Source organism: Struthio camelus, chromosome 17 (genome assembly GCF_040807025.1).
Source record: "Struthio camelus isolate bStrCam1 chromosome 17, bStrCam1.hap1, whole genome shotgun sequence".
Classification (NCBI taxonomy): Eukaryota; Metazoa; Chordata; class Aves; order Struthioniformes; family Struthionidae; genus Struthio; species Struthio camelus.
The window spans coordinates 18,031,055-18,058,168 of NC_090958.1; the positions used below are offsets into that span (position 1 = coordinate 18,031,055).

At 43.0% G+C, this 27,114-nt stretch overlaps 2 protein-coding genes and 1 long non-coding RNA gene across 4 annotated transcripts; 1 reads left to right on the plus strand and 2 right to left on the minus strand.

The window, feature by feature from the left end:
- Positions 1 to 635: 635 nt before the first annotated feature.
- Positions 636 to 6,824, minus strand: LOC104138777 (uncharacterized). The gene is made up of 5 exons (XR_692993.2): positions 6,686 to 6,824; positions 5,168 to 5,286; positions 5,002 to 5,086; positions 3,330 to 3,443; positions 636 to 769 (listed from the first exon to the last, which is right to left on the minus strand). It is a non-coding gene; the product is annotated as an uncharacterized lncRNA (long non-coding RNA).
- TCTN1 (tectonic family member 1) lies at positions 6,122 to 27,098 on the plus strand. Of its 2 annotated transcripts, none has more exons than XM_068911102.1 (15): positions 6,122 to 6,356; positions 7,588 to 7,708; positions 9,668 to 9,798; positions 10,510 to 10,676; positions 11,086 to 11,173; positions 12,037 to 12,146; positions 15,137 to 15,157; positions 15,841 to 15,966; positions 16,998 to 17,123; positions 17,508 to 17,590; positions 18,029 to 18,169; positions 18,465 to 18,621; positions 19,733 to 19,858; positions 20,189 to 20,333; positions 25,918 to 27,098. In XM_068911102.1, exons 1-14 carry the CDS (start codon positions 6,134 to 6,136, stop codon positions 20,330 to 20,332), a joined length of 1,764 nt encoding a protein of 587 aa, XP_068767203.1. In that variant the 5' UTR covers positions 6,122 to 6,133; the 3' UTR covers position 20,333; positions 25,918 to 27,098. The 2 variants fall into 2 exon arrangements, with proteins under 2 accessions (XP_068767203.1, XP_068767202.1); XM_068911101.1 differs by lacking the exon at positions 25,918 to 27,098 and adding an exon at positions 20,911 to 21,693 and having other exon boundaries at positions 6,123 to 6,356.
- Positions 21,710 to 26,184, minus strand: HVCN1 (hydrogen voltage gated channel 1). The gene is made up of 5 exons (XM_009666561.2): positions 25,934 to 26,184; positions 25,245 to 25,349; positions 24,715 to 24,946; positions 22,416 to 22,528; positions 21,710 to 22,067 (listed from the first exon to the last, which is right to left on the minus strand). The coding sequence occupies exons 1-5, from the start codon at positions 26,141 to 26,143 to the stop codon at positions 22,002 to 22,004; spliced, it is 726 nt and encodes a 241-aa protein (XP_009664856.2). The 5' UTR covers positions 26,144 to 26,184; the 3' UTR covers positions 21,710 to 22,001.
- Positions 27,099 to 27,114: the final 16 nt, after the last annotated feature.

Genomic DNA, 27,114 nt, shown 5'->3' on the forward strand with positions numbered 1-27,114 from the left:
AAGGTCAGAAACTGCCACCACACTTGCCAGCAGGCTGGAGATACGGGTGTGCTGTGCCACAGCCGGCCAAGGCGCGTGGGATGACAGACTGCTTCCAAGGTGGCTTCTCTCAGCAGCAAAGCTTGCTGCCGCACCCCATCCAATATTTCTAGCAGGAAAAGGAAACATAGACACACAGTTCACTCATTCTCTTTCCCTTTCCTTCTTCCTCCTTCTTGTCCAGGGCCCTTTTAGGTTAAGCCCAACCTGACTTAAAATCTTTTTCCTTGATGCAGCTAAATTCAACGTTGCCTATAGCACTGGGGTGCCCTGAGGTAGCTCTGGTTAGCAGCACAAGGTGTTTTGTCCTACACTGCTTTGACATGAGTTGCTTCTCTGTCTATAATCCCCTACCTCACTTGAACTAAACGTGAACGTTTCTTGCCGTTTCACATGGGTCTTAGAGAAGGAGGGGACGCTTTTCATAGCACTTTGCCAGTCAGCCATGGCTCACAGATTGAGAAATTCAGCGCAAGAGCAAGGCTGTCAAACCCACTTGGCAGAGCGTGACTGTTTCAGAAGGGTTTCTAAGCCAGGATATACCATCAGTTCATTATTAGCAGTTCATAATCCCTCCATGCCAGTTCACCTACTCAGTTTTACCCAGACAGATGAGGAAGACATCATTTACGTGATTAACTTTTGCTGAACTCTTTCACTCCTGCACGATGACACCTTTTACCCAGATGAAAAATTACTAGTGTTTTTCATTCAGAAGATCACTGAGCTCCTGCGAGAAAAACAGAAAGAGCATTTTTAAAGGTAATAGGACAGGATTTGTTTTTCACTGTACAGTATCACTACTGATAGATCTCCTTGTAAATCTCTCCCAGTACGTGAGAAATGTGCTATGCTGTCTCACCCAGTCTCATTCTCGTACCCAGACGGGCTGCATCTTGCCAAGTGATATTTGTTTAAAATTCTCAAATGCACAAATTTGGCACAAAAACTAGGACAAAGGGCATCCCCCTGGTTACAGCCACTGTGTTGAATCTTCCCACCTCAAAGTCCAAGATCCATTTACATCAGCTCGTTTAAGCTGCAACACAAAATGAACTCTTCCCGCTAGGCTTGCTTATATAGACTAATAAATGCAGTGGGGAGTGCTAAGCAGAAGTGCTGTACAATGTAATCAACTGTTGAAGACACAAGCAGTTTTTCAGCTCATATTAAGACTGATTCACTTGTAGCTGACGTCAATCCTCCCTCCCTGCTATCTTAGTCTTGAGATTGGAGTATGATAAGTATTACCTGTAATGCCATCTGCTGTACAGAGAGAGCCTAGAGTTCCCAAGCTTCTCACTATTTATTTAAGGGCTGATGTTGTGCTAGACCAGAATGCAGTTTATTTCAGCCTTATTTGACTTTGTTTTGATTCTACCTAAAAATGCCTGTCTACTTGAATTTTTAAAGTCATCTGTCATGGAACAAAACCAACATTTCGTTTGAAAAGATGAAACTAAAGACGCAGCAGCAACATCAATTAGGAAACTAATGTGAAAAGGACATTACTAGGCCTCTCCACTTGGAAGAATCTTGAGAAGATTCAGTCAGATCCCCACCCGAGGGTACTAGGACCTCCCAAATCTTAGCTTTTTGTGAAATCCTGGGAGAGCTGATTTATTTTGTATATCAGTTTCTCCATCAGCTCCTTTAGGACCTCATCCAAGTCATCCAGCTTCTCTATAAAATACGACCTATTGTAGTTTAATGGTGACTGACTTTTGGTCAGTGTTAAAGTTGTTTTGAATGGTATCAAACTGAAAATACATATTCAGATCAAATAATGCACATACAAAACTGTTCCTCTTAGGATTTTCTTCTGTCTAATTTTAAAAATTTAAAGTAACAGAAATGATACCCCTTCTGAGGGAAGCTCTTTCACAATAGTAGCTCTAACTATTGAGCATCTTTTATTGCTAAAAACCTCCTAACACGAAAACCTGTCTGAGGTCAGCTAAAAGTCTTGTATGCGATGCGTTCAGAAGAAACACTTCACCAAAATGCTACAGATCATACAACAGCGGGAACAGCAGACATTCAGCCAACAAACAGCTTGATTAATTTATGAAGACCAGGCTGATTAAGCTAATCCTGCTCCGAGTTAGTTTAAACGCCCCAAATAAATTTAAACTGTCAAAACTGTCATCAAAAGGATGTCTGTCCATGAGCAGAACTTCTTTCATTGCCCTGCTGCAGAGAAACACGTTGACTTTGCCAGTTTGCTCACGAAGACTTGCATGTTAGTAACTTCATTCAGACTAGATATTGGTGCACTGTTCTGAAAACTGTCATATCTTTTGTCCCGAGGAACAGCAATAATTTCTTTAAAATTATTTTATGTTTAAATATTTTAAGGGGAAGGGTTATGGTGAAAGTTACATAGAAAAAAATAATCTTACTGATTTACTAAAATAAGCTTGGATAGAAAAACTGAAATGTAAGCAGTGCTTTTTGCTTAATCTTAGTGTTCTATTAAAGACATTGGGTTGCAAATGCCACACTATTATGTTTAAATGCACATCAAAATCTTGTTCCTTAAAATGTAACTGCAGTAACAATACAGTAAGTCCTTTAAAATGCTTTTAATAGACAGCAATCTACTGGGCCTTAAATTTTCATTTTTATAGGACCTCCTATATGAGGATCACAGTGTCCTGTTAATTATTAACTAACTCATGTTGATAGGATAAATTAAAAGCTCTGTGATGGAGAACATGTCTTATTTATTAATGTCCTGACCTTGTCCTACACGTTGCAGAGCTTGCGCTTTGGAACCTACTTCTCAAGACTAACACAGGTTTTTCTGTGGTGGTGAGATTTTTCAACTGTTTTCTCTTATAGTTGGTTTTTGTCTAGCCTTTCTTTTCTGTATGACAAAGTTTTGTTTTTCTATTGCCATTTTCTTTGTATCTGTTTCTGCATGGACCTAATTTACTGCATTCTGTTAATATGTAGATATCTCCAGAAAAGCTTCATGACTTTAATAAACTATTACATTTCATAATTTAGAAATTCAGAGTTACTCACTTAACAAAGCAATAATAAAGAGGAAACTGAAGCGACATCAGCACCTACGCTTGCCCTATTTTTTTTTTTTTTATTTAAATTATGGCCAGTATCGGAGATGGGGTTAGGTGAAATGTTGGTCTGACTGAGTAAACCCTTACTTCTGAAAAAACTGTCATGAAAGAACCTGATTCATTACGCTATACTTTGATATTGAACACTTTCCCATTTGCTCTATTCTATTTCAATGGTAGATGTGGTGAGAAATGGTATCTTCTTACTTATTCAGCTTCTGCGCACATGCGGTCAGAGTCCAATCTGTGCTTGGCACCAACTCACAGACTTCAGCACAGCCTGGGTTTCATCTAGGATCCTGTTCTGCTGTGTGCCATCAGCTTTGCAAGTCATTCCAGATGAAAAAAAATGTGTTAAATTCCATTGTCTCTTGCGCATTATCAACAGAGCAGAGCTCTTCACTGATTTCAAATCCATTAGAAATGTGTAAATTAACAAGCAGGGGTGCTGTGCTTCAATATTAATTATCTCATCTGATGGCAGTGCAGTTGCACAAGAGAAACAGAAGACAGTATATGACCTGTGATGATACTCAAAGAGGAAAACCATAAATTAAGCACCACTCTCCCTCCAAGCCCACAGACTAAATTCTAAGACACAAATTTTGCAGCAGGACTTATAGGTAGGAAAGACCTCTTCATTCTTGTTAATTGACCACATGTGGTAAATGGGAACTGATTAGTCAAGGAAATTCAAGGAATTGTAAACCCCCAAGTCAGCATTGTCCAGGGAGAGGTTTGATCTCAAACACATGACAGCGGAGGAGAGAGCAGCCACATGGTAGAAGGTTCCTTTCTACAGGAATGCCTCTCTCAGCTGGGACAACAAGCACCACAGCAATTAGAAAAACTTCAAAAATCTATTTTACTTTCCCCTCAAGCAAATGGGTGTGGAAGCTTCACAACAGTGACAGCAGAAAAGAGCTTCACTCTCCTTTCAGCAGGCAGGAAACCAAGCCTCCTTTACAGAGGAGGCCTAAGGCCTCCTTCTTCAAGCTGTAAGACTTCTAACTCTGGCTAGCTGAGAATAGGTCCTCAGTTGACATCTATTATCTATGCCTATCTGCTGTACTAAGCAGGGTCAAATACCTGTTTTTTTTTTTTTTTTTTTTTTTTTTTTAAGGAGACCATGTAACCTTCCCTTCCCTCCCACCCCCTGCACATAGTCTCCACTGTGGCTGCAGCCAGTCCTGGCACAGCCTAAATGAGAAGCAAAAAAGTACTCCTGCAATGCCATTTTTATATACACTCCCTTTCTAAAACAGAACTGTAGGTGAAGTCACTGCTATTCTTCAAGCCTGAAAAAGGAAAAAAAAAAAAAAAAAACCCCACCCCAAAACCCAGTAACATAATTTTGGAGACCTTGTTGAAGGGAAACACATGAATGTTTCCAGCTGAATCAAACTAAGGTAATCTCAGAATCAGCAAAGAAACAAACTACATCAGTTCTCCTGCTTCTAGGAAGGAGGCAAATACAGTAACTTTAGGTTATACTTGTTTTAACAGAAGGATTGTAGAATGGCGACTCAGGTCAGACAGTTATTGCATATAAGGTACCCTGAGATTTTAGGTCCAATGGAGTACACCAGATTCTCACCTTCATGTCACCACGTCCTTAGTGCACTGATGACTTTCCAAGAGGAAGGATGACTCGATGCCAACTGATATGGAGCTATTTCAAAGCCATCCTCGTAACTGGCAGTTGTTACCAGCTGTGCTATGTGATACAATCAAAATGACCTTGGTAGCCCTGTACCTTGTGCGGCAGACAATAGCCTGTCTCTCATAATTCAGCAACACTTTTGTCAATAATTGGCTTTTGTACAGTCCCAGTGGAGCAGCAGAAACCTCAGCAGGCTAAAGAGATTAATTAACTCACCTCATCTCCTCTTCAGATGTGGTCGGTCCAGGCCAGGCATGACACACTCGGGCAGAGGACAGAAATGGCAAAGATGCTGTATGCGCTGTGGAATTATTTCAGTTTTCAATAGAAGAACCTGGAACCTCTCCAGCACACTAAATTTGCATGCAAACATGAAGTTAACCTGTTCAGGTGTTGTGACTGGCACTGAGAGCGGTCAAATACGTTAAATGCAAAACAGAACACGCCCTCTTGTGGTCCCGAAGCTTTCAGTGGCTTCCCTTCAAGATGATAGGAACGAGCCTAAAAAGAAAAATAAGAAACTCTGTAATGATGCACTGTGCGCTTTGATGCGGGAGCAAACATTGCAAAGCCGCTTTAGATCAGATAATGCAAAAGACAAATCTCAGAAAGTTTAACTTTAAAAAGCGCACGTTGATTCCTGCTTAGACCCAAGGCCTGGATGCTAATATTTGTGAGCTAACTCTAAGGAACCCTGATCATTTAGTCACTCTGTAGCTCAATTTCCCCAACTATCAAGTTGGTATAAAAATGCTTGTATATACTGCAGAGGTACTATCAAGATAAATGAATATGTGCATATGAATATGAATGAATATGCGCATTAAAGACCAAAAGAACCTGCAGCTTTTTCAAAAGAAAAAAACCCAAGATGAATACTTTTAAAATTACAGTTTAAGAAACACAGAATTATTTTTTAAAAAGTTGCATAAACATACAAATTGTAAGATTTTATACCTCACAAGGGGGGGGGGGCCCTCTTTTTTTTTTTTTTTTTGCATATGGTTTTCCAGTAGTGCCCAGCCTCCCTGTGCGGAGCGAGATCTCGCAGGGCGCACGGGGGCAGCGGCGGTGGCTCTGTCAGGCCAGGGTCGGGGCTGGGGTCAGCCTCCCCTCACGGCCCGCCACAGCACCCAGGGTGCGCCGGCCTGTCCCGTGGGGCCTGGGGCAGCCCCCCTCCCACGGCGCCCGGGGGCTCGGGCCTGGCCTCTCTCCCGTGATGCCCCGGGGCCTGGCCTCTCTCCCGTGATGCCCCGGGCTCCAGGTTGGCCTCTCTCCCCTATGATGCTCCAGGGATCCCTCCCATGATGCCCCGGGGCTGCGGGCGGGTTTTCCCGTCCCTCCCGTGATGCTCCGCGCTCCCCTAGCAACCGCGCGGATGGCGGGGGGGAGGAGCGGTGCCCGCCCGTTGCTAGGGGCGGCCATGGCGGCGCTGCGGCTCGCGTTCCTCCTCCTCCTCCTCCTCCTCCTGGCGCAGCCCCGCGGCCCCCTGCCCCGCGCTGGCGCGGTGGCTCCCGCGGCGCCCCCGCAGCCCCCCACTGCTGCCCGCAGGCCGGCCCCGGTGACGGACGGTGGGTGCCCGGGCCGGGCGGGGGCTGGGCGGCTCCCCCGGGCCGGGCCGGCCCCAGGCCTGCGGGGAGACCCTGCGTGCGCGTGGGGCTGGGCATGGCCCGCCCGAGCCCCTCATTCGGCCCTGGACCCTATAGATAATATTCTGTCACAGCTGTGCCCTCGGCAAGCCTTTCCCGCTTCTTCCAGTCAGCGGATAGGTTCAGCTTTTGATTTCCCAGTGTTGCCTCCCTCCGTTCCGTTTCGCTAGATCACCTGCGGAATTAAACGCGTCCTAGCGTGTGCCTCCTTAGGGAAGGGAGGCTTAAACCCCTGCTGTGTTTAAACTTACCTTGTTTACAACAAGGTGAGCAGAAGACTCCAATCCTAAATTCAGCTGACAGAACAGTCAGAACTTCAGAAATTCCAAGAACTGGCTGGATACGGTTCATGGTGGGCAGAGAGCTTCTGGAGGGCCACAGGGAAGTGTGTTAACAGTCAAACTGAAAGGAAAGAAGTGGTAGTTACGAGGTTAAATATTCATTCGTGTCCGGCCTATGCAGTGCTGATCTTCATTTTCTACATTTTATGCTGCCCTTAAATCTAGATTAATACAGAACAGCCACTTTCAAAACCAGTTAAGTAAATTAATATCTGTTCTCTGAATTTGTAAACCTGGGAACAGAAGAATATTTTAAGAAGCTGCTAAATTTATATTGTCAAGACAGTTCACCATATTGCTGGTGATTACTTCCTTATTATTGCAATATTCACAGTATCCGAAGACACAGAGAAAAAGCAACTGTAAAGAAATTAACTCTAGTTATATTGCAACATCAGGGAAACATTACTGTATCCTGGGACACGTCTGATACTTCTAAACTTCTCATTGCTGTAGGATAACCCTTCTCTCCTTTCATCTTCCCCCCCATCCCCCCCAGCTGAAACAAACCTAGCGTTGCTCCATTATTTGTATCTTTTTTCTCAGCAGTACTACATAACGTTTTAATACCTTCAGCATTCCTATTAACTCCAATTGCTTTTTTGATTTCACAGGGAACACAGGATCAGATTTATAGTATGCCTTGGAAAAGATAACTTTTTAAAATGACTTGTTAAAAAAAAAAAAGTGAATTTGGATGTAGACTTTTGACCATTGTCAAAATTAGGCAAGGTGAAAAATTAAAGTGTTTGAGTACATATTGTAATGTGTTTAGATTTGATTCTAACACTAATTTAAATCTTTTTCTCCAGTTGCCAAGCTGTGTGTTTGTGATCTGTTGGTGGCGCAGTGTGATGTAAATTGCTGCTGTGACCCTGACTGCAGTGCAGCAGATTTCAGTCTCTTTACTACATGTTCAGTTCCTATTGTCACGTAAGTGAATAAATGGTTTTCTGAAATACAAACTCCTGTCCTGTTTGCTGCGTGCATTTGTAAGGGCTCTATCCTGTCCTCTTACAAATCCCTAACCCATCCATCCTGACTACCTTTTCAGCAGTCCCTCCTGCATTAGGCATGCAGTCCTTCCTTCCCCAGCAGGTAGGAGAAAAGCAAATTGGCACCTGACTCCAGTTTCTCATTCCCTGTTTTCCAGACCTGTGCTCCTTGCTTTTCCCCATTCCACTGTCCTACTGTACGTGGGCATTAGCTTCTTTAGAGGGAAGAATAATGTATCTTTAGACTTTTATCAATATAACACAGTGTCTGGAAGCTAAGAAAGCTGGTACCATGGGACAATTTGACCATGTGGGTCATCAGCAATTTATCAGTAACCTCTTTCATTGGTGTTTATTGCATCAGATAGAAACATGATTGATTCAGGTCTGTAGTGAAATACTCGGAGAATCACTCTGGTATTAATTTTATGAGCAAGTACGCAACTTGCTGTCTCACTGCCATTGTCACTTCACAAACAAAGTAAAATGTAACATAACTATCAGCATTATGTTCTTGATTATTGTTTCTTTGCTACTTACAGTCTATCTGAAAATACATTTACCCAGATTTCATCTTCTCAAGTAGAAGCTAAAGTTAATTTCAGAATCTTAATGTAAAAATCTCTTGGTGACTTCTCAGAACAATAAGTATAGCTCTTCAACCTACCTTCTGCATAAATTATGCCAATCTGGAAACTGGAGTTTATTCTCAGTGCTTTGAAATTTCAATTAGCAGTCATCCTCTACTGCCATTCCTTATTGTTCTTGCACACAATGACTACTGCTCCCCATTTATAGGTATTTATATATATCAGAAAGGTCTAATCAACACCTTCCTGAATGACAGTTTAATTATCTCAGGTGACTAGTCTGTCTTTGCCAACTAGAAATGCAGAAAATCAAGTTGTATCTTTTTTCCTAAATTCTTTCCTGTAAGATTTTCATTTTGCATGAAAATCCATGGTATTTTCAATGACTACAAGTGTTCTGGATCTCATTATTTACTTATAGATTTATATACATTTGAATAATTGTAATGGTTACTAACGGGGTTTTGACCACAAGTTAGAGGTTATGTGGTCTGTAAAATGCAGAAAACGGGGGTGTTTTATTTAGGATATGATCCTATTAAGAAATGGTTCACCTCCTGAAAAAGTTTAGCTCCATGCATAAGAAGTTGTTCCTAAAACTCATTTTGCTTTATCACTTTCTATCCCTGACTGTTTTAACTCGCTCTGCCATAAGCACCAGTTTGCCAGGAATCAACATGCTAGAAATACATGAAGGTGAAGGCACTGGTACAGCCACATTGGATCGTTATTTCATCTCCCGGTTTCTCACCTTGTCCTTTCTTATACATGCATCTGAAGTAGGTCACTGTGTCTTTTTACAGAGGTAAATATTATTCCAATGTCCATGAAACTTACTTTTTTTGGCCTACTTAACAACATGTTACCTTAAAGGTCATCCTTCCCACCTCTCTTGTATAAGTAAGAGTGCTTCCAAGCTGTCCAGCCTGTGGTGCATCCTGTGTTTGTGGTGTTTCACACCATCTGAATCCCATCCAACTTGCCATCTTAACTCTAGTATTATTCTTCTGAGGTTCTTCCCTTCACCACTGGCTATGTCTTACCTTATTTCATGTTGCTTTTTGTGCAGTTTCCTCTGCTAGATAAAAAAATGTCTTAGATGTTTCTTTATTATTTGTTACTAAGCACACAGTAACAAGTGATACAAGCCTTTGAAGGATACAGGATTACTATATAAACTGTGTTTAAAAAAGAGTAACTCTGTTAGTACTTTTCTGATGCTATCTCAACACATGAAGATAACTTTAAAATGAAATGGTTAATACTAAATTCTAGTGGATCATTGATTTTGCTATTATTATTCACAGAGGTGACAGCCATCTTTGCAGTCAGAAAGCTGCTATATATTCACTTGATGTTGAAGCAAATCCACCAGAAAGGATATTTAAATTAATTGACCAAATCAATCCTAATGTTTTCTGCATTCATGCTACGAACTGTAAGTAGAGCTATTGCCAATACTAAGCATTGCACTATTATTTTTGTGAGCCCTTTAGGTATCAAAAAGGCAGATTAAAATTAAAAGTAACTAAACCTGTCTGAAAACTGATTATTCTGTATGCTCACAGGCTGTATGTTGTAATCCTTTCACTCGTGAAATTGTGGAGTCCAAACGTCTCAGATACTCTTCTTAGTCTTCTCTGTGGAAGGAATGCTGTTGGCTTTGACTAGGCTTACTTAAAAAAAAATAAAAATAAAAAAAACGTTTTCCTTTCCATTGGCAACTTTAGAGATAAAAGTGACATTTTTCTCAAAAAAAGGAACCTTTTTTGGTTAAGAATTTTACCAAAGTGGAGAAGTGATGAGTGCTCTATTCTCTTAATTTAATTAAGACAGTGCAGTATTTATCTGAATGCTTAGCATGGAAATTGTACTACTTAGCAGGTCTTTGTTTTGGAACATACAATGCTGTTAGAAACCAAGATTTTAAAAGAAAGAGGCTTACCTCTTTCCTTAGGTTTAAGTATGTATTTTCATGAATCAGGGTGAAATCATAAACTGAGATACCACCCAGCTTTTCTCCTGAATGTTCATCCTTCTTTGGTATTTTCCTGTCATTGTTTTTTAACTCAAAACAAAATTATTTCTAAATACTGCTTCTGTATCTTGTATCCTAAATGTTATCTCATTCTTTAAAATGTTTTGACAGATAAGCAAGCACTCTCCTTCATTTCCCCTGAAGTGCCTACTTCTGAAAATTTTGATCAATTGCTTAAACAGTTTGGAAGTGCTACTTTCAGTACTGAATTTGATAGCTGGAGTATAAACACAGATTCTCAAAATCCTTCTGATGCAAATGAAACCTACAGATATGAGGTAAACAATGGTTTCATTCAATCAGTATTATATTGTTCGATCTCAGAGCAAGCGAGCATTCTTTGCATCTGCTTGTAAGAAGCTGCAGGTTTTCCTCAAACAGAGGAACTTTATTTTGGTCTTTAAATATAAAAATATCAGAGTGAAATGCAACATTTTATGTTAGCCAGCTTCAGAAGTGAGTTACGTTAACATCTGTGAAAAATAAGTAGCTGTTTTATTACTGTAAACATGAAGAAAGCTGTCAGCTATGGCTTAAGAATTGATGTGCATAGAAGTAGACAATATTGAGAAATGTAGTGTAAATAAAGACCTCTGTTGTTCAGATTTGTTGTTAATGAAAATACTCCAAAGCTTTCCATGAACTGAAATGCACCTATGTGCTTGAATATGTCCTTTTATTTGGCAGTATGGTGTTCCTATACAGACAGCAGATGCATTTCTGAGACTGCCTAGTCCTGTTGTCTCCTCGTGGTGCTCTGATGCTAATCCTGCAGGTTGGAAAATGCATTTTCAAAGGCATTATTTGGGTTAGAATATTCTCCTGTTATTCCTGACTTGAGTTTAATCAGTCAGTAAAATAGCATGCACACCAACTAAATTCAGATAAAGCTTCATGAACAAATGTTTTTCGAAGAACTTCCGTTTCTGTGAGTTTCTTTGGATATAGACTGGAAGCTGTGTTGCATCTCGGTTAAACATGCAGTTTTAAATACGTAAGTTCTGGTGAGTATTGTTAATAGGTTGTTTATCCCACTAAAACGTACTGTTTGTCATAATTGGTTTAATAAAGTAATACGAGGGTGATACCATGAGGGAAAATATTATTGCACAAAAGCAAAACCCAGCTGGGCAGCCTTTGTAAGACGTCCCTTTGGTACAACGTGGTTCCTTTCACAGCCTGAATGCAGCTCAAGTCAGAGTTGCAGGCTTAGGCCTACATTTTAACCTTTCACGCAGTTTCCTAAAAATCTGCAGAGAAAAAGAGAAGACTGCATCTTCCCAAATTCTCTGTTATTATTGAACATGGTATAATAACGATCATCATGATGAGCATAGGAAAACTGAAATCTCTTGTAAAAGAAACTCTTGCGAGATTTCTAAAACGCAATCACAAATCTTCCTGTAGCTGGTATTAAAACTTCTGTTTTTAGGAAGTTGCTAATGTTTTGCCTCATTGCATTTCTGGAGAATCTAAGAACATATCATGCTTTATACCACACACAAAACCTTATCTGCAATAGAAGTTACAATTACTTTCAGTTTTGTATTTAATTGATGTTCTTATGTTGTTTTTGTTTCTGTTTTTCTTAATTACTATTTCATTTTCTTCAGTAATACTTTGTGACTTTTTTTCCAGGGTTCTTAGTAAACCAGGCTACAAAATGCAGTAGATTAATAAGTGTGGAAAAGTGTAGCACCATTCAAGCCGTTAGTATGCTGTTCTATATTAACTCCAGCATTTTAGCAGTAAGTATGATTTGAAGCCATCATATAGCTGACAGTTGATACTGTATAGTTTTTTGCATCTACAGAATTAAGTAGCTTTTATTTCTTAAGGAAAGTGGTGTTTCATTTGGAGTCGAAGTTGTGGATTGGGAAAAGCCTTCCTATGCAACAAACTTTTATAAAAAAAGCCTTTGAAAATGTTTTTACTTCCAGCTTAGATAAGAGAAGAATCTACTGTTCTCTGCTTAGCCAACAAAAATAACGGTCTTGAAGATACAAGTCTGTGTCACTGAGCTAATAGACTTAGTGCCATGATAGCAGTTTTATGCATGCGTGTATGTTTAAGCTCTTCTAAGAAGCCTGTTAACAGAGTGCATAATTCTAGGAAGCCTGCGTTTTGAAGAGCTGGTAAGCCTTTGTACTTAAGAACCTGTCAGGTTGAATCCTCTGCATACATGCCTTATTACAAAACTAGATTTTTAATAATGAGGTATTTCGTGTGTGCCCTAGGCCTTCCTTATGCTCCTCTCCAAGAATAGGACCTTTTACCCCATTGAGAGTAAACAACCTACTAGCAAATCCAGTCTATGGCTGATTTTCAAAGCTAAACTTATCTTTGCACTCCTTTTTGAACTGGAACATGTCTCCTGTATAAATAAGTCCCTTTTACATACATTCAGGAAGACAAATAAATCAAGCATGCAGAATTACAGCTGAGGCACATAATACCTTAACTTGATGGCTCCTTCCAGGAGATGGACGTCAAAAAACCCAGCATCCTCTTCTCCATTAAAATGTTTTTAATGTATGTATGTATTTGAATTAAGCTAATAGAACTCCATAACAAGCGAGTGCTTAAAGATTGCTTCCAGTCTTCTGTTTCCCCTAACAAATTCCAAAGCCCTGAATAGTAACAAAAATCCCACTAAGTAGTTCACGCTCTCACAGGTGGGATCATTCTAGTCTTTGAGGACATAATTGAAATCAGCCACGCATTGCTTACAAACCGCAGCTTTTGATTATTCTGCTGTGGAAGAGATGGAAAAAACAGTCTCAGAAATGCTTTGAGTGTTTCTACGTGCACCGAGAGTTAGAGTTCTTACATGCTGGAAAAAGCATGCCCCAGGATAGACTCCAAGTGGCTGGATGTTTTTGAGTTGAGAAGTGTATTCTCTTTCCTGGCTAGAACTCCACATAACAAGTTACACATGTGCTGTCTGCCAGTTACAATGGCCCAACCTAGAAGAAGGCAAGTTCCTGTTCAAAGTACAACAGCCGTTCAGGAGGGGTCAGTTGCAAGATACTGGAGAAAGACAGATAGCCACAAGAGCTGGTTGGTAGGCAGCTGCACTTCCTACAGTGGGAGCTGAAGACACAACATGACAGCGTAGAAGTGAATTAATTAGAGGCTGTTGGCCTTGGGGACAGGGTGGTCACAGGGGAGAGAGTAGGGAGCCCCTCCAGTGCCAGCAGGTGGAGCTGCCAGCAAAAGAAATGGCAAAACACATCAGCCTCCTCAATGAGAGGACTGGTACAGCAATTCCTTTCAGAAAATCCCATCATTTTTTGGCCCCGGTAATTGTTGTAATTCAGCTTTGCTAGCTACCCTGGTCTGTCCAGCAGAGGCAAGAGGTGTTTAGGGTGCCTGGTACCCTCCACCAAGATACAACACTGCAATGCTTCACATGATGTGGTTAGAGTACTGTGCAGCTGACAAAGGAAAGCACTAGCGCCTGCCCCTGCTTGGCTCCCTGACTGATGGGCAGATGAGTTCAGTGGGCGGCAGCAATGAGACTGGAATGCTGTCTGCTATTGACCTGGCTTCCCAGTGACCTGCAGAAACAAAAATCCATCATCCCAGCCACAGATAATAGAACTGGTAGGAGCTGTGATCATTCCCTCTTGCCCAGTCAGAAACAGCATATTTTCCTAAAGTACAAGGTCTAGTCTTTACAAGCACGTCTAGTCAAACAGGTGGGTCTAATTGCTGAGCTGTGCCTCAAGATGTTAGGTCAGATGTTGATATAAATAATTGACAGTGTGTGACAGCCTTTACCTGCATCAGCTTCACATCCAGCTCACAGGAATTTATTCTCTGCCATGACATTAGATAAGCAGACCGGTCTCAGTATCATGTCATAATTCTGCAGAACTGGTTTCATGGTCAGACTCCATGTTTTTGGTCCCTTCCCAAAGATGTGATTAAAGGACATGTTGGGAACTTACAAAAATAAATCCCTTGACAAAATGGTGCTGTACGTGAGTATCTTGCAGCCCTGATTGATGACCTTGGTCTGACATTTCTTCCTTTCTATCAAAATTTGGTGGAAACTTTCCAACAGGGCACCTGTGCATAACCAGGCACTATATAACAAAGAGATGCTTGCATCTCATTTATTTGTTCAGAGACCATTGAACTCTGGACTTGTTACCATCAGAATGGGACAACAACAGCTCTTTATCCCTTTGGGTATGAACAGCCTGGCAGACTTCCTAAACTGGCAGCCTATGAATAGTTACAAGTGTTTTTGCACAGATCTGTAATAGGAACAATGTCCTCTGAGGCCCTCAATAGGCCAAACAATATGATACACAATAACAATCATGTAAAACTGAGATGCCTTTCTTGGGTTGCCTTTGTGGTGGAAGTGAACTTTTCCAGTGTTTCTTAGCTCTGAGTTGCAAATAGTGTATCAAAGGGAATTCTAGATTCACCTACTATTTATTGAATGTATTATTTATTTATTGAGAATGTCACCAAAGTTAGGCCTGATGCAAAACTGATGTAAGTCATTAAGAAATTTTCCATATGCTTTCAGGGGAAGGAGAAGAGGATTGGACTGTAGATTTTTGCCTACTAGCCACAAAGACCCAGCAGTTATTTTCACGCTGCCTGGATACTATAGTGCATATCCAATTACTGCCACAAAGTAAAAGTCATTGTAATAACAGATAGTTAAACAGTTCATATTTTTGCTATTGTTTGAAATTGTTCTTTTTTTCTGCTTTAGGTACCCAAATCAAGTCAGATGGTAAGTATCCTTCTGTCTTAGTTGGAACACCTGTGGGTAAAATTCTTGCACTTTTATAGTCAGTGGAAGTATTCCACTGACTTAATCAGAACAGGGACTTTGTCCTTGCTCTTTAAATGAAAACAAACAAACAACAAACAAAACCCCCATATGCATTAGAACACAGCTGCGGCATTTCCTATCAGTAATGATACTTAACAACTCCAAGATAATAGGCTACCTGCTGAGACTTAAGTCTGATGCATCAGCCCCATATATCCTCATTCTCTTTTAGCTAATATTTGTTACTTAAAAACAGAACCTCTTGTTGAACTTCAGCAACACATTTAATAACGCAGTTCTTAAAGGACTGTTGCTTGCTGCCTCTGTGGAATAGAACCCTGAACTAGCTCTTTCCTGTGTCTTTTAATATGAATACCTAGGAATAAAAGAGGTGCTGATAGCACCTGGCCAGTATAGCCATGTCCAAGAAACAAGCACATACATTTATTAAAAAAAAAGTTTTAAACTTATAAAATACTGTATAAAATACAATATAAGCGGTATCAAATATAACGGTTGGGCTTCTTTCATAGATATAAAAGTACTAGTCCATCCTTACAAGGTTCACAAATATAATAATACACAAAATGCCAAAAATAATTATCCACAGTTTTCAGAAATGACATGAATTTGTTTTTCAGGTTAATATTACTGTCCAGTCCATAGTTGTCCAGTCTCTGAATGGAATACGGACCTTACTGAACAGTAACGAGGTCCTCAGGCTCCCTACGATTTTGGATGAACTGTGCATAAATATAGTTCTTGGGGTAGGTATACCCATTCCTCTTCCTCCTCATGCTAGAGGGAGGGCACGTATACATCCAATCATGTCTGGTTCACAACTTACAAAGATTCAAGAAAGGCTTTGCCCAGTTTCCATACATTGTGACATTGCCAAAGTAAATGTGACAGGAGAAACACTGCTTTTGGGATGAAAGAGAGCATAGTGTTTTGCAACAAAGTAATAAATATATGTAATATACATCAAGACAAGATGAAATCAATTTCTGTTACTACTATGTGCGTATGACATCACAGACAATAAGATGAGTTTAGAATCTAAGTTATTATGCTTGGGAGACAATGACCCCAGGCACATGGATGGGCGAGACAGAGGAATACACCACGCAGATCATGTCATTTTTTCATCTTGAGTAGCTGAACATTAGGATTGGCTTAGAAAAGATTTCCAAGAAGTCATTTTTAAAGAGACTCCAATCCTAGATCCATTTCTGACCAAGGCTAATCAGTGATTTGATTTGGTAACAATCATGTCCTTTATCTCCGAAATCTGCTGATATGGATCCTGACCTCTTTGCAGATGTCATGTTTTTGTCTGTCAGGTTAGACCACCACTTCTTTCATGCTCTTCTTGAAACTCTCTCTCCCTTGGCGGGAGATGAGTGGCAAACTAGAATAAATAAGCAATATCTCCAAACCACACTCTTAATCTTTAGTAGAAAGCTAGATCAATATCTGGAGGAAAAGTCTGTCTAATCAGTCCCTATGTATCAGTACTTGTAAAAGTGTTTGCTACTTTGGATATACAGACGATCCCTTATGTTTTTAATGCAACGTCTTGTAAAATGACTAGCCACCTACTGAGCAGTACTTCAGTTCCTCCTGTTCTCTGGGCTCATCCTTGCCATTACTGCAGCTGAGGATACAGTACATCTCTACAGTGTAATAGAGTGTTTTTTAAACAAGCAACTAACTTGTATACTTTTTAATTCCTTTGTGCTAGTTTCATACTTATATGTATTTGTTCTAATTAATATACAAAATGTTTTATTTTCAGGTGAGTTATCATGTTACATACACAGAAGCAGGAGAAATAACAGAAGCAGCTGCTTCTTTTGTCTTAGGGGCAATTACCAAAGAAGCACTTTCAATACAGCAGAGCTTTGAAATCAGCTTTACTCAGGTAACTGCTAGAGATGTTACAGATGACTTGTTGAAAGACGTTTAGTTACAGAACTTACTCAACTTGAATCAGAACAATTGTAGCAGCAAGGTAAAATGTAACTTGTGCTGGCTATACAAATGAGGCAGTATTTCAGAACTGTGCATTAAGGGCCTCCAAAGTCTGTTTTTCAGATTTAGAAGAGTCAGCTTGTGACTCTGTACAATTGTACCCAGTGAAAGCAAAGCCTGATCCCAATGTTAGAGAACTGTTACAATCTTACAGAGAAGTCTTACTACTATCATTGATTAAGGCTGTTAATAATCCTACAATAACTGAAATATTTTGTGTTTTCCAGTCATTTCAGTGCAGGATAAGAACTAAAACTGTGAACTTGCATTACAGGTAAATACGAAGCCAGTTCCTCTCAGTGGTAATCCTGGTTATGTTGTTGGACTGCCTGTAAGAGCAGGCTTCAGGCCACCTGGATATCCTTTTCCTGTTTAAATTTGGTTTGCAGCAAGGTTGCAGCAGGGTTGAAAATCTTGTTAAGCACAAAGCAAGTGCTTTGAAAAGAGACCATCATCATGGCAAAAAGTAGACAAAGGGCTCTTGCACTTGTTCTGGTACATCTTCACAAACACTTTCTAGCATGGACCTCTATAGAACATATCTGTTCTTTGCGCAAAGTGTGTTTTTTAGCTCTGTTTCAGAAATAGCAAATGACTCAGTCCTTGCTGCAATCTCATGGGACTTTTTAGAAGAGGTAGGTTTAGACCTTCATTGTACACTCCAGTGCTTCTTTACTGTGTAAAACAGTAGTCGAGATATTATAACATTTTTCAGATATATTTTAAGGATATGACTAAGGATTCTTTCTTTATACCATATATCAAGAATTAAATTTGACCTTAACTGTATATTACATCTGGCATCATTCAGACTACTAACAAATATGGTCAATTTACCATTCTGCAAAGTACATCCAACCAGGACTGTCTGGCAGCAGCAGGAGCCAGAACCCCAGTATTATTTGGTTATAACATGATATCAGGTTGTAAGTTTCGGTAAGAGGACATCTCTTTTTTCTTGATTAGTGTTTTTAACACGATGACAACCCTTTCCCTTAGAATCTACTGAGATTCTGGGACATTCATACAGCTGTAGGAACATTGGAATTGGGAGTATTTAATTATAAGAAATGTCATTTAATTAACAATGGTCTTTCTCTTGGAAAGATTGCGTACATTAGCAGCTGTAGCCAGAAGGCTTAAACAGTGCATCAGAGCAAGGAGAAATTATTATTGTGCCAAACCAGTGGATTTTGCTTTAACTAATTTCTTTTTTTTTTTTTTCTGGAAGAATCACTGCAGCTATGGAATGCCAGCTCTTGACTCAAACCCTCCTAGATTTACTGAAGGGGCAAAACTTTCCTGAATACGTGGCCTCTTTTGGAAATTCTCAAGCCCAAGATGTGCTTGACTGGGTGCCGATCACTCACCTCCACACGTCAGAACAGGTGAAAGTTAGCCCTTCCCTTGTCCCTCTTATCACTCTCACTGTCCTCTCTTGCCTGAGATCTGTACCTGTACTGCATTAGCTTAGGCAAGGCTGTGATCTCCTCTTCTCAGACCCATGGGAAAAAAATTGCAGAAATAAACTGCGAGAAAGGCCTCCTGGAATATCCAGAACAAAGTGACACTCTTCCTGTAAGGAGAGAGTTTACTTTTATCAGGGCAGGGTCCAGACACCTCAGTTACAGAGCAGGGCAACATGTTAGGTACAAAGCAACCCCTACAGCTTAGAGTCTTGCTCTGCAGATAGGATGAAGCACAACTGGTGAGGTTGGAAGAATGAACTAACAAAATCAGTGTTTCTGCTTGGTGCTCTAATATCCGGTAAGAGCAAGAGTCCTTTAAAACAGATCATACTTGAGTGAGCTGAGCAACATGTTTATTCTTAACATCTTCCGCACTAGCCTTTTTTCTCCTGATGCAGAGCAATTCCCACTTTTGGTGGTAGGCAGTGCTGCTTGGAGTGGGCTGAATGACAGCACACCCTCACTGACAGCTTATATGTAGGTTTCTTACATGCTTTTGCAACTAAACTATGAATTATTTCTGTAAACAGAAACCAACTGTTGAAAAGTAAATATCTAAAAATACTTAGGAGTGTAGGCTTCAAAATTCTGTCCTGGCAGAGTTAAGGGTTTCCTACTGTCCCAGCAAACTCTATTAGAGAAGCCTTCCTGCTTGCATGCTGAAAAGAGCCATCTCAGCAGTGTCACTAAAAGGCAAAGTCCAGTTGAGTTAATATCCAAATATATCCTGCTCTGCTCAGGTAGAACAGTGCTGTCTGAAGTGCAGTTACAGCGTCAGTTTGTCACCTTTGAAAGCGGAAAGAGTTTCTTCACAATCGTGGAGAAACTCCAGGGATGCAACTGAGACGAGGCTGCAAGCACGGGTGCTGCCTGCACAGGCAGCAGTCCAGAGCGCAGCCATGGCTTAGTTGCTCTGGTAACCTCCTGAAATGAGCTTTGTAGGGCCATTCTGCCAGTTTAATATGATGAATAATTAATGTGGTTACCTCCGTACAGCTTGGACAATGAGAGAACTTATAACATTTTTCAGAGCTCATGCCAGATACCAGTATCACTTGAAATAGAAGTGAAGTGGACTAAATACGGATCCCTAGTCAATCCGCAAGCCAGAATAGTGAATGTTACAGCAACTGCCACTACTGCCACCTTGAACCAGGTATGTCATTAAATTATAGAATTTAAGATAAAAAGAATGGCTTGTTTTACTTAGGGATCAACCGTGCGATAGCGGTCCAGTTAATCTCTTTAGATAAAGGTAAGACTTCGTGTTAGAATGTATTGCATCTAGTTTCTGTTCCAACTCAAACATAACTGTGGGCTGCTTGCCAAAATACACTTCTCAATAAAAGTTATACATCATTCATGAAAAGAAATGTGAAACTGCTAAAAAAAAAAAAAATTACAAATAACAGCTGAATATTTAACCCAGTCCAAAAAAGCAGTCAAAGACGACTGAAGCTAATGCTCATGTGTATTTTCATTGCAGCCTCCCTTGGGAAGAGAAAGGACTATTCCTGTAACAAGTTCTGTTGTTTTCACTGATGTTTCTTCACCTGCAGAGCCGGGCTATAAAGCTCGGCCTACCATTGATGTCAAATTACCCTTTGATTTTTTCTTTCCATTTGTCTAAGGTAAGCACGCACCAAAAAAAAAAACCAAACCCAAACTCAAAACTTTTTCTAATTTTTAGCCTGTTTCCTAAAGAAGCAAGGTTTATCCAGTCGCTATGTTGGGCCATCAGTTTCTTCTAAGGTGTAGCTATACTGAGTCAAAATTGGCCAAGGGAGAAAGGGCTCAAGTTCTCACAAACTTTAAGTGGGGAACATTGGTGGAAAGTTACAAATTATACCTCCACCAAGAGGAAAAAAGGTTGCAGTATGAACTTGACCGTTTTCTGTTCTGCCTGGGCTGCCAGCTGGCCTTTCAACACATAACATAGCTTTGAACTAACTCTAGTAAGAGCTGCCTGCCTTGCAATGTGGAGGCAGGAGGGAAAGGGGAAAAAAGCATAGGAGCACAAAATACAGCTCCATAGGAAACAAGGCTTCATTAGTTCTGCTGTTCACAGAATAAATTGTTAATTAAGTACTCATGTGCTATTAGATAAGGCCTCAGCTTTCTCTGTTTTCATAGATGAGTAAGCCACACATTTTCAGCTATTTCTCCCAAGCCACTAATTAATTACCTTTCTTTTAAAAATTTGAACAGTTAAGTGATACTTTCAGAAGAGCTCAATGACCCTTCCAGCTGGCTCTGACTGAAATCGATTGCAGAAGTTTCCTACAGTCGATACCTTTTAAAATTCCCATTCAGTGAAACTTACTCTTCAGCTTAAAAAAAAACCCAAAAAACAAACAAAAAAAACCCCCAACCCTCACACCACGGGGACCTTCTAGTGCCTGAAAAAGTTCACATTGTGTTCAGACACCAGCCTGCTCCTTCAGAATATGCTTTCTAATGGTTTTTCTAGAGTCTTACCTATTCCCAGCAATCCACTCACCTACATCTGTTCTTACATATCCTAATTCCTTTAATATGTTGATTTATGAGCTGTGGAAGCAGAGAGAACTTTATAGTGCAGCAGGCTGCAAATGAACACTTAAATGGAAGAAGAGATGAGAGAATATAGTCTCAGAATTCAAATCTGCTGTTGAGGACATAGGCATTGTCTGACATAAGATAGCGCTCATTTGCTTCTCTTTTGATGCTGATCTGGTTGTCAACTAAAGGAGTGGTATGTGGTATGTTGGTATTTTTGGAAATGAACGTTATATAAATAACGAGGTGACACAAGCAGCAACAGAAATGAGGAAACTACTAACAACGCGAAAAGAATGGTTGGCAAAGAAAATATGTAGCAATGATGAATGGTCAGCTTGCAGAGAAGAAATGACCTTTTTGGCCTGGATTCTTATCATTTGTGCTGCAAGTTCCTACCAGATGTTGCTAACAAAGAACATATGGCAGAAAAATGTAATTCTTTCAAATAAGTGGTACTTTCTGGATGTATAGCTTATAAGATATGTCTTTATTAAATTATTTTGCAGCTTTGACTGTACAACTGTACAAGAAAGGTCTTATGAAATCACTGTTTACAGGGAATATGTGTTTAATTTTCCAGTAAAACTATGTTTGCAATCCCAAGATCTAATCAAAGTGTGGTCAGATAGAAAACATTTACAGACAACACTATACAAGAGAAAGCAAAGAGATATGAAAACCTTTCAGGTCAAACGGGTACATTTCAACACCACGCTCTCTCCATGGCGGACTTCCCCACCTTCAAAAAAACTGGGCTCCTATTTCTGCTCGCTGATGAGTCCATGCTGTTTTAACAGCCTGTTAAGCCTCTCGATTTCTTGCTCCTATTGGAGACAGAAGTCAAGTCATTAATATAGCTCCTACCTTAAAATAGTTTCCCCGCTTCCTACTGATCTTCCCATCCCTGAAATACATCTCTGCAGTGAGCAGGACAACCTGGCTAAAGTAGGACAGAGGTAGCAGTCATTCCTTTGCAAAAGCAGCAACTAAGGGAAGCACAGGCAGGACAGACAAGGCTGTGGTTCTGCAATCCAGTGCATCCCACAACACAACTTTCTGGTGAAGAAACCAAGCTGACAGTGACAGGCTTGCAAAAGGATTCTAGGCCGGCTTGTCCAAGGGAGCAGCTGGAGGGTAGGCCTTTCTTGTTTAAATTAAAAGTGTTTTCTTACCTTCTCTGTGCAGCTGTATTCAAGTTGTTCAACCTTTGTTGCAAGTTGCAAGTTTGCTTGTTTTAGCTTGGACACTTGCTGTTCAGAGCGGGTCTTTACTGATAAAATTATTCCTGTGGAGCAATACACAGCAGAGTCATTTTATAATGTAAAACAGCCACTAGGAGAGGTTGACAGTACAGAGGGCCTGTACTCAAGGAGTTAAACTTGTTCCTCTCAAGCTCTGGATCTGTCATCTTTCAACCACCCTTCTCAAAGTGCTTTTCTCAATGAGGAGGTTTTTAAATTGGCCACCCTGGAGTTTCAGATACCAATACTCTGCTGGGAAGAGGCAGTCTGGCCTCAGAACTGAATTAATCAAACTGTCATTCAAATCCTGAATTTGAATTCATTCCCTTGGCAGAGCCTTGGGGGATGTTGCTCATGGCTTTGAAACAACGCAGGGCTGCATTTAAACAGATTTCACATGGTGGGGGCCTTGCTGTAACACCAGCGCACAGGGCAGCCTAGAGAGCAAGGCTGTGTCCCCCCGCAGGTAGCGAGTGCTGCTGCCCAGCGTAGCAGGACATCGTATTCCACTTCAACCAGCATTTCATTAGGTTCGCGAGGCTTGACTTTTTGTGCGGCTCTGCAGCAAGGACACAGTTTCTCATTACAGCGGAGGTGTCATTTCTCTACTGAATTATTGTTAGGTTATTACATATGAACTCAACCCCCACAGTGAAGGCAATTTCTTCCCACTGTTTTTTAAGGAAAAAAATAGCTTGGTAAGAGCATCAAGAACAGCATGTTCCTCCTACCTGGCAGAGCTCTGCCCTGGCTGTTTACAGAACAATATGCATTAAAGCAGGCAGCAGCGCGTGCTCGTGTTTCTAGTGCTGCAGGCAGCAGGCCTGGCGCTTTTGGGTTCATTTCTCTAAAGACAAACCGGTGATGCTGCTTATTTGCATTGATAACATCAAACATCTCCCACCTGCCTGTAACCGTGCCACTATCAATCAACAGTGACTGAAGGCAGTGAACCATGCTGGGACTTAGACGCACAACACCTGAGCAGCACGAGTTTGGGGCAGGTTTTGTTGGTCCCCTCCTATTACTGCTGTCCCAAGCAGGTGGACATGATGAGAGACATGAGGAGGGGGAAAAAGAAAATTTATTTGTAAACGCAGTACTGTTTTTCTCCTGCAAAACAGCGTGTTAAGAGGCACTAAGGCATCTGTGGCTCACGCATCCACGCTCAAGGCCACTTTGTCTCCGACCCTCGCTCCAAACCCAAGAGCCAGGCACCGGCCTGCTCTCACGCCTCCCCCTTCCCGGACATCGCTGCAGATGGAGCACGTGCACCACGATGGCAGGCGGGCTGGGGGTTACGGGCACCCTCCCAACCATCTTTTCCCTTCATCCCAGCTAACAAGATTATTTACAGCTGTGTCAAGTACAGAGTACTTGTCAGAAGGTCATTCATGATGCACAGGACTCAGCCTGAGGTTTTATGCTGGAATTAGGGATAACCTCATTGCCTTTTTTTTTTTTTTCATTCCAAAATGACTTTTCAGGGAAGGAAGGAAACGGCTCCAGCTACAATTGTTTCAGAAATGTCTGAATTTACAACTTTGCAGCAATTTAAAATTACAACACTAAAGCCAGGAGGGGAGGGAAAAGCCTGATTTGGGGACATTTTATGCTCCTCTTTTTACGGGAAGCCCTCCAAATCCTGCTGAGGAACATCCCGAGTCCTGAACATCAGGACGTTGCCTCCAGCATCCCTGGAGACGCTGCCAACGTTCACAGCAGAACGGCAGAGCAGTCGCACCCACGCTGGGCTGCAGAGGTAGCTCCAGGAGGGCAGGGCTTTCCCTTGCTTTCCTCTTAAAGCCTTGCTAACAGGATCCCGTAACGCACACGAGGCAAGCGGGGTCTCCTCTCCAGAGCGGGTGATGCAAGAACAGACTAGGGCTGATTTTCAGAGGCGGCTGCCACCAACACAGAGCTGGGCTCTCCGCTAGCCCAGCGACCGTGTCCCTGTCGCCGAGGCATCGCCCAGCGGGTAGTTGCTGCTTCAAAGAGCTTACAGGCTGATTAAGGCCACGCTCCGGCAATGAAAGCTGCATGGGCAAAGCTCCAGCGTTTGCTTGGAGAACAAGGCCCCAGTCTCTTGCAGGCAGCTTAGAGAAGGGAACAAAAAAACAAACCAAAACAAAAAAACCCAAGAAAAAGACTCCCAAAACACCACAGTTGAGAACACCAACAAATCCAGCCCCCGCGCCAGGGGAAGCGCCTTGCCACCGCGCACGCCTACCATTGATTATCCTGGCCACGCGCCACAGTCGCAGGAGGATCAGGAGCCCGATGGCTTCGAACTCATGCTCCCGGAAGAGGAGGACCACATCGAGCACGAACGACACGATGACGACGGCTCCGTCCAGCACCTCGAACTTGTGGTGGAAGAACTCCCGGCGGTAGACGAAGACTTTAAACCCCACCTCAACCAGGAAGACGGTTAAAATGGAAAGGGAGAGGTAGTGCAAGACCTGGGAAAAGATAGCTCAAGTTCAGGGCTAAGAAGCCCCCGCCTGCAGGCATTTGCACAGCGCGGGCTGCAAAACCCCTGCGAAGCAGGGCATGCCTGGTCAGAGGCCACGAGGAGGAGGCCTGGAGACAGTTCTTCCACTCTAAGAGACAGAGCGAGGGCTGCTGGGTGGCCAGCAGCCTGGCCAAGCCCGACCAGGAGGCGTGAAGCCCTGCTGGCCTTGTTGTCCTATCTAGCGGGCTTTGCACCACCAAAGAGAGGGAAGTCATGGTTCACTTGGACACTTGCTTGCATTTTACCTTCGGGGCTATGTTATACTTGTCTGGATGGATGATTTTCAAGTCCATAAGCAGTTCCCCAAGCACCAACAAGGCATCCACAATGACCAAGCAGACAACCAGGATCTGTTGGAGGAGAAGAATGGTTGTGAGACCCCTCGCAAGGCGGGCGGATTGGCCGGATGAGCTGACACGGTCCCCAGGGAACAGGCTGGGCCACCCTCGCCCCGCGTTGCCCAGCCGGCCCCTGCCCTGCATCCCCGATTCTGCTGGTTGCGTCTAGGTGAGTTTTCGGTTGTGTCTGCTCAAGACTCCCGCTCCAGCAGCCCACGGTTATGCCTGAAAATTCTCATGTGGATAAAACCCCTCGATTTCAGCTCAGACCCAGCTGTTCCCCAGTGGTGGCACATCAGGTCTCCGGGGACTCTGGGAGGCTAGTACCTCCTCAGCCAGCAGTGAGCTCGGGGTCAGGCAGCGCGCAGCCAGGCTTGTCGCCGCTCGGCTCCGCAGGAAACATCTGCGCCCGCTTCAGTCACTCGTTTCCGATGGAAACGGTGCTGGCTCAGCAGGTAGCACGCTACCACCGGAGACGCTGCTGCAAGACCTCGTCGCTGCCTCCAGCCTCACGGCTGATGGGGCATCAGTGCTGGTGTCGCTTTGGGCAAAGCCTCACCGCTATTTCTGCTCTTCCTAGGTTTATTCTGCCTTACCTGGAACCTGTGGGAGCTGAAGAGCTTTTTCAGCACATCCTGGAAGGAGACGCGGCTCCGGGAGGACTCCAGTTTGAGCTCCGACCCCGGCTGCTTCTCGCCGTTCTCCTCGCCGGTGGCCTCCTCCTCCTCCTCCCATTTGTGGTAGTCATTGTTCCACTGCACCGGGTCGTCCCCCACCACCGTGAAGTGCTTCAGGTACCTGGACATGGCTCCGGGTCAAGCAGGCAAAGCCCCGCCAGCGCCAACAACTGAAACGCAAGAGCAGAGCATTGCCCTGCCGCTGAAACCCACGGCGGCAGCGCGGGGCCCCCCGGGGATGCAAGATCCCCCCCCAGGGCCGGCTCCTGGGCACGCGCCTCAGTCCCAGCGGCGTGACACGAGTGTGACGCCGTGCAGAAGGGGCCACCCGAGCAGCAGGGACGGGCCCGGCTGACGGGAAATTGCTCAACGGTGCGGCCGCTGGTTTTGCCTCCCCTGCGGCGAGCAGCAGAGGGCTGGGAAGAGCGCGCTCCGAGGCGACCGGCCCACGCAGCCGGCCCCCGGGCGACACGTGGCTTTGCGTGGGTGTCCAGGATCAGGCGTGTGTTTTCCGCCCCAGGAAGCGGCTCAGCTGCTGCCAACAGCCATCGCTTTCCCCACGGTCCCACGCCGGCATCCCGCTGCCGGCCCTCGCTGGCAGGGTGCCTGCATCCGAGGGGAAGGGCTTTTCCCCATGGCTGCTAACAGCACTGCTGCTCGTGGGAGTGGGTTTAGCCCTGTCCTCACTCGCCCCCGCCTCTCCGGGGAGGGGAGCAAGGAGCAGCCTCCGACTCCTGCATCCCTCTTGCCCCAGGATATTTCGCAGAGCCCCCGTCTCCCTCCCCGCGACGGCACGCGGCCGCCGACGCGCGCCGGCTCCCTCCCTGGCGCCCGCTGATCCAGCTGCTGCTCGCACGGCCTGTCCTCCTGTTACTGCGCGGCGAGGAACTTCCTTACGAGGTATTACCAAACGGCTCAGAACAAAACACTAATTACTAGGGAAAGATACCAGCCCTTATCTCATATCGCGTGATGCGAGAGAAGGCAGGTGCTGAGTCTCCGGTGCAAAGAGCCATCACGTTTCTGTTAGATACTGATGGACGGAGTTTTTCGGTCAAAACCTGAGAGCAGGAGCTTTTCCTCACCTTCGCTTTGCTGTC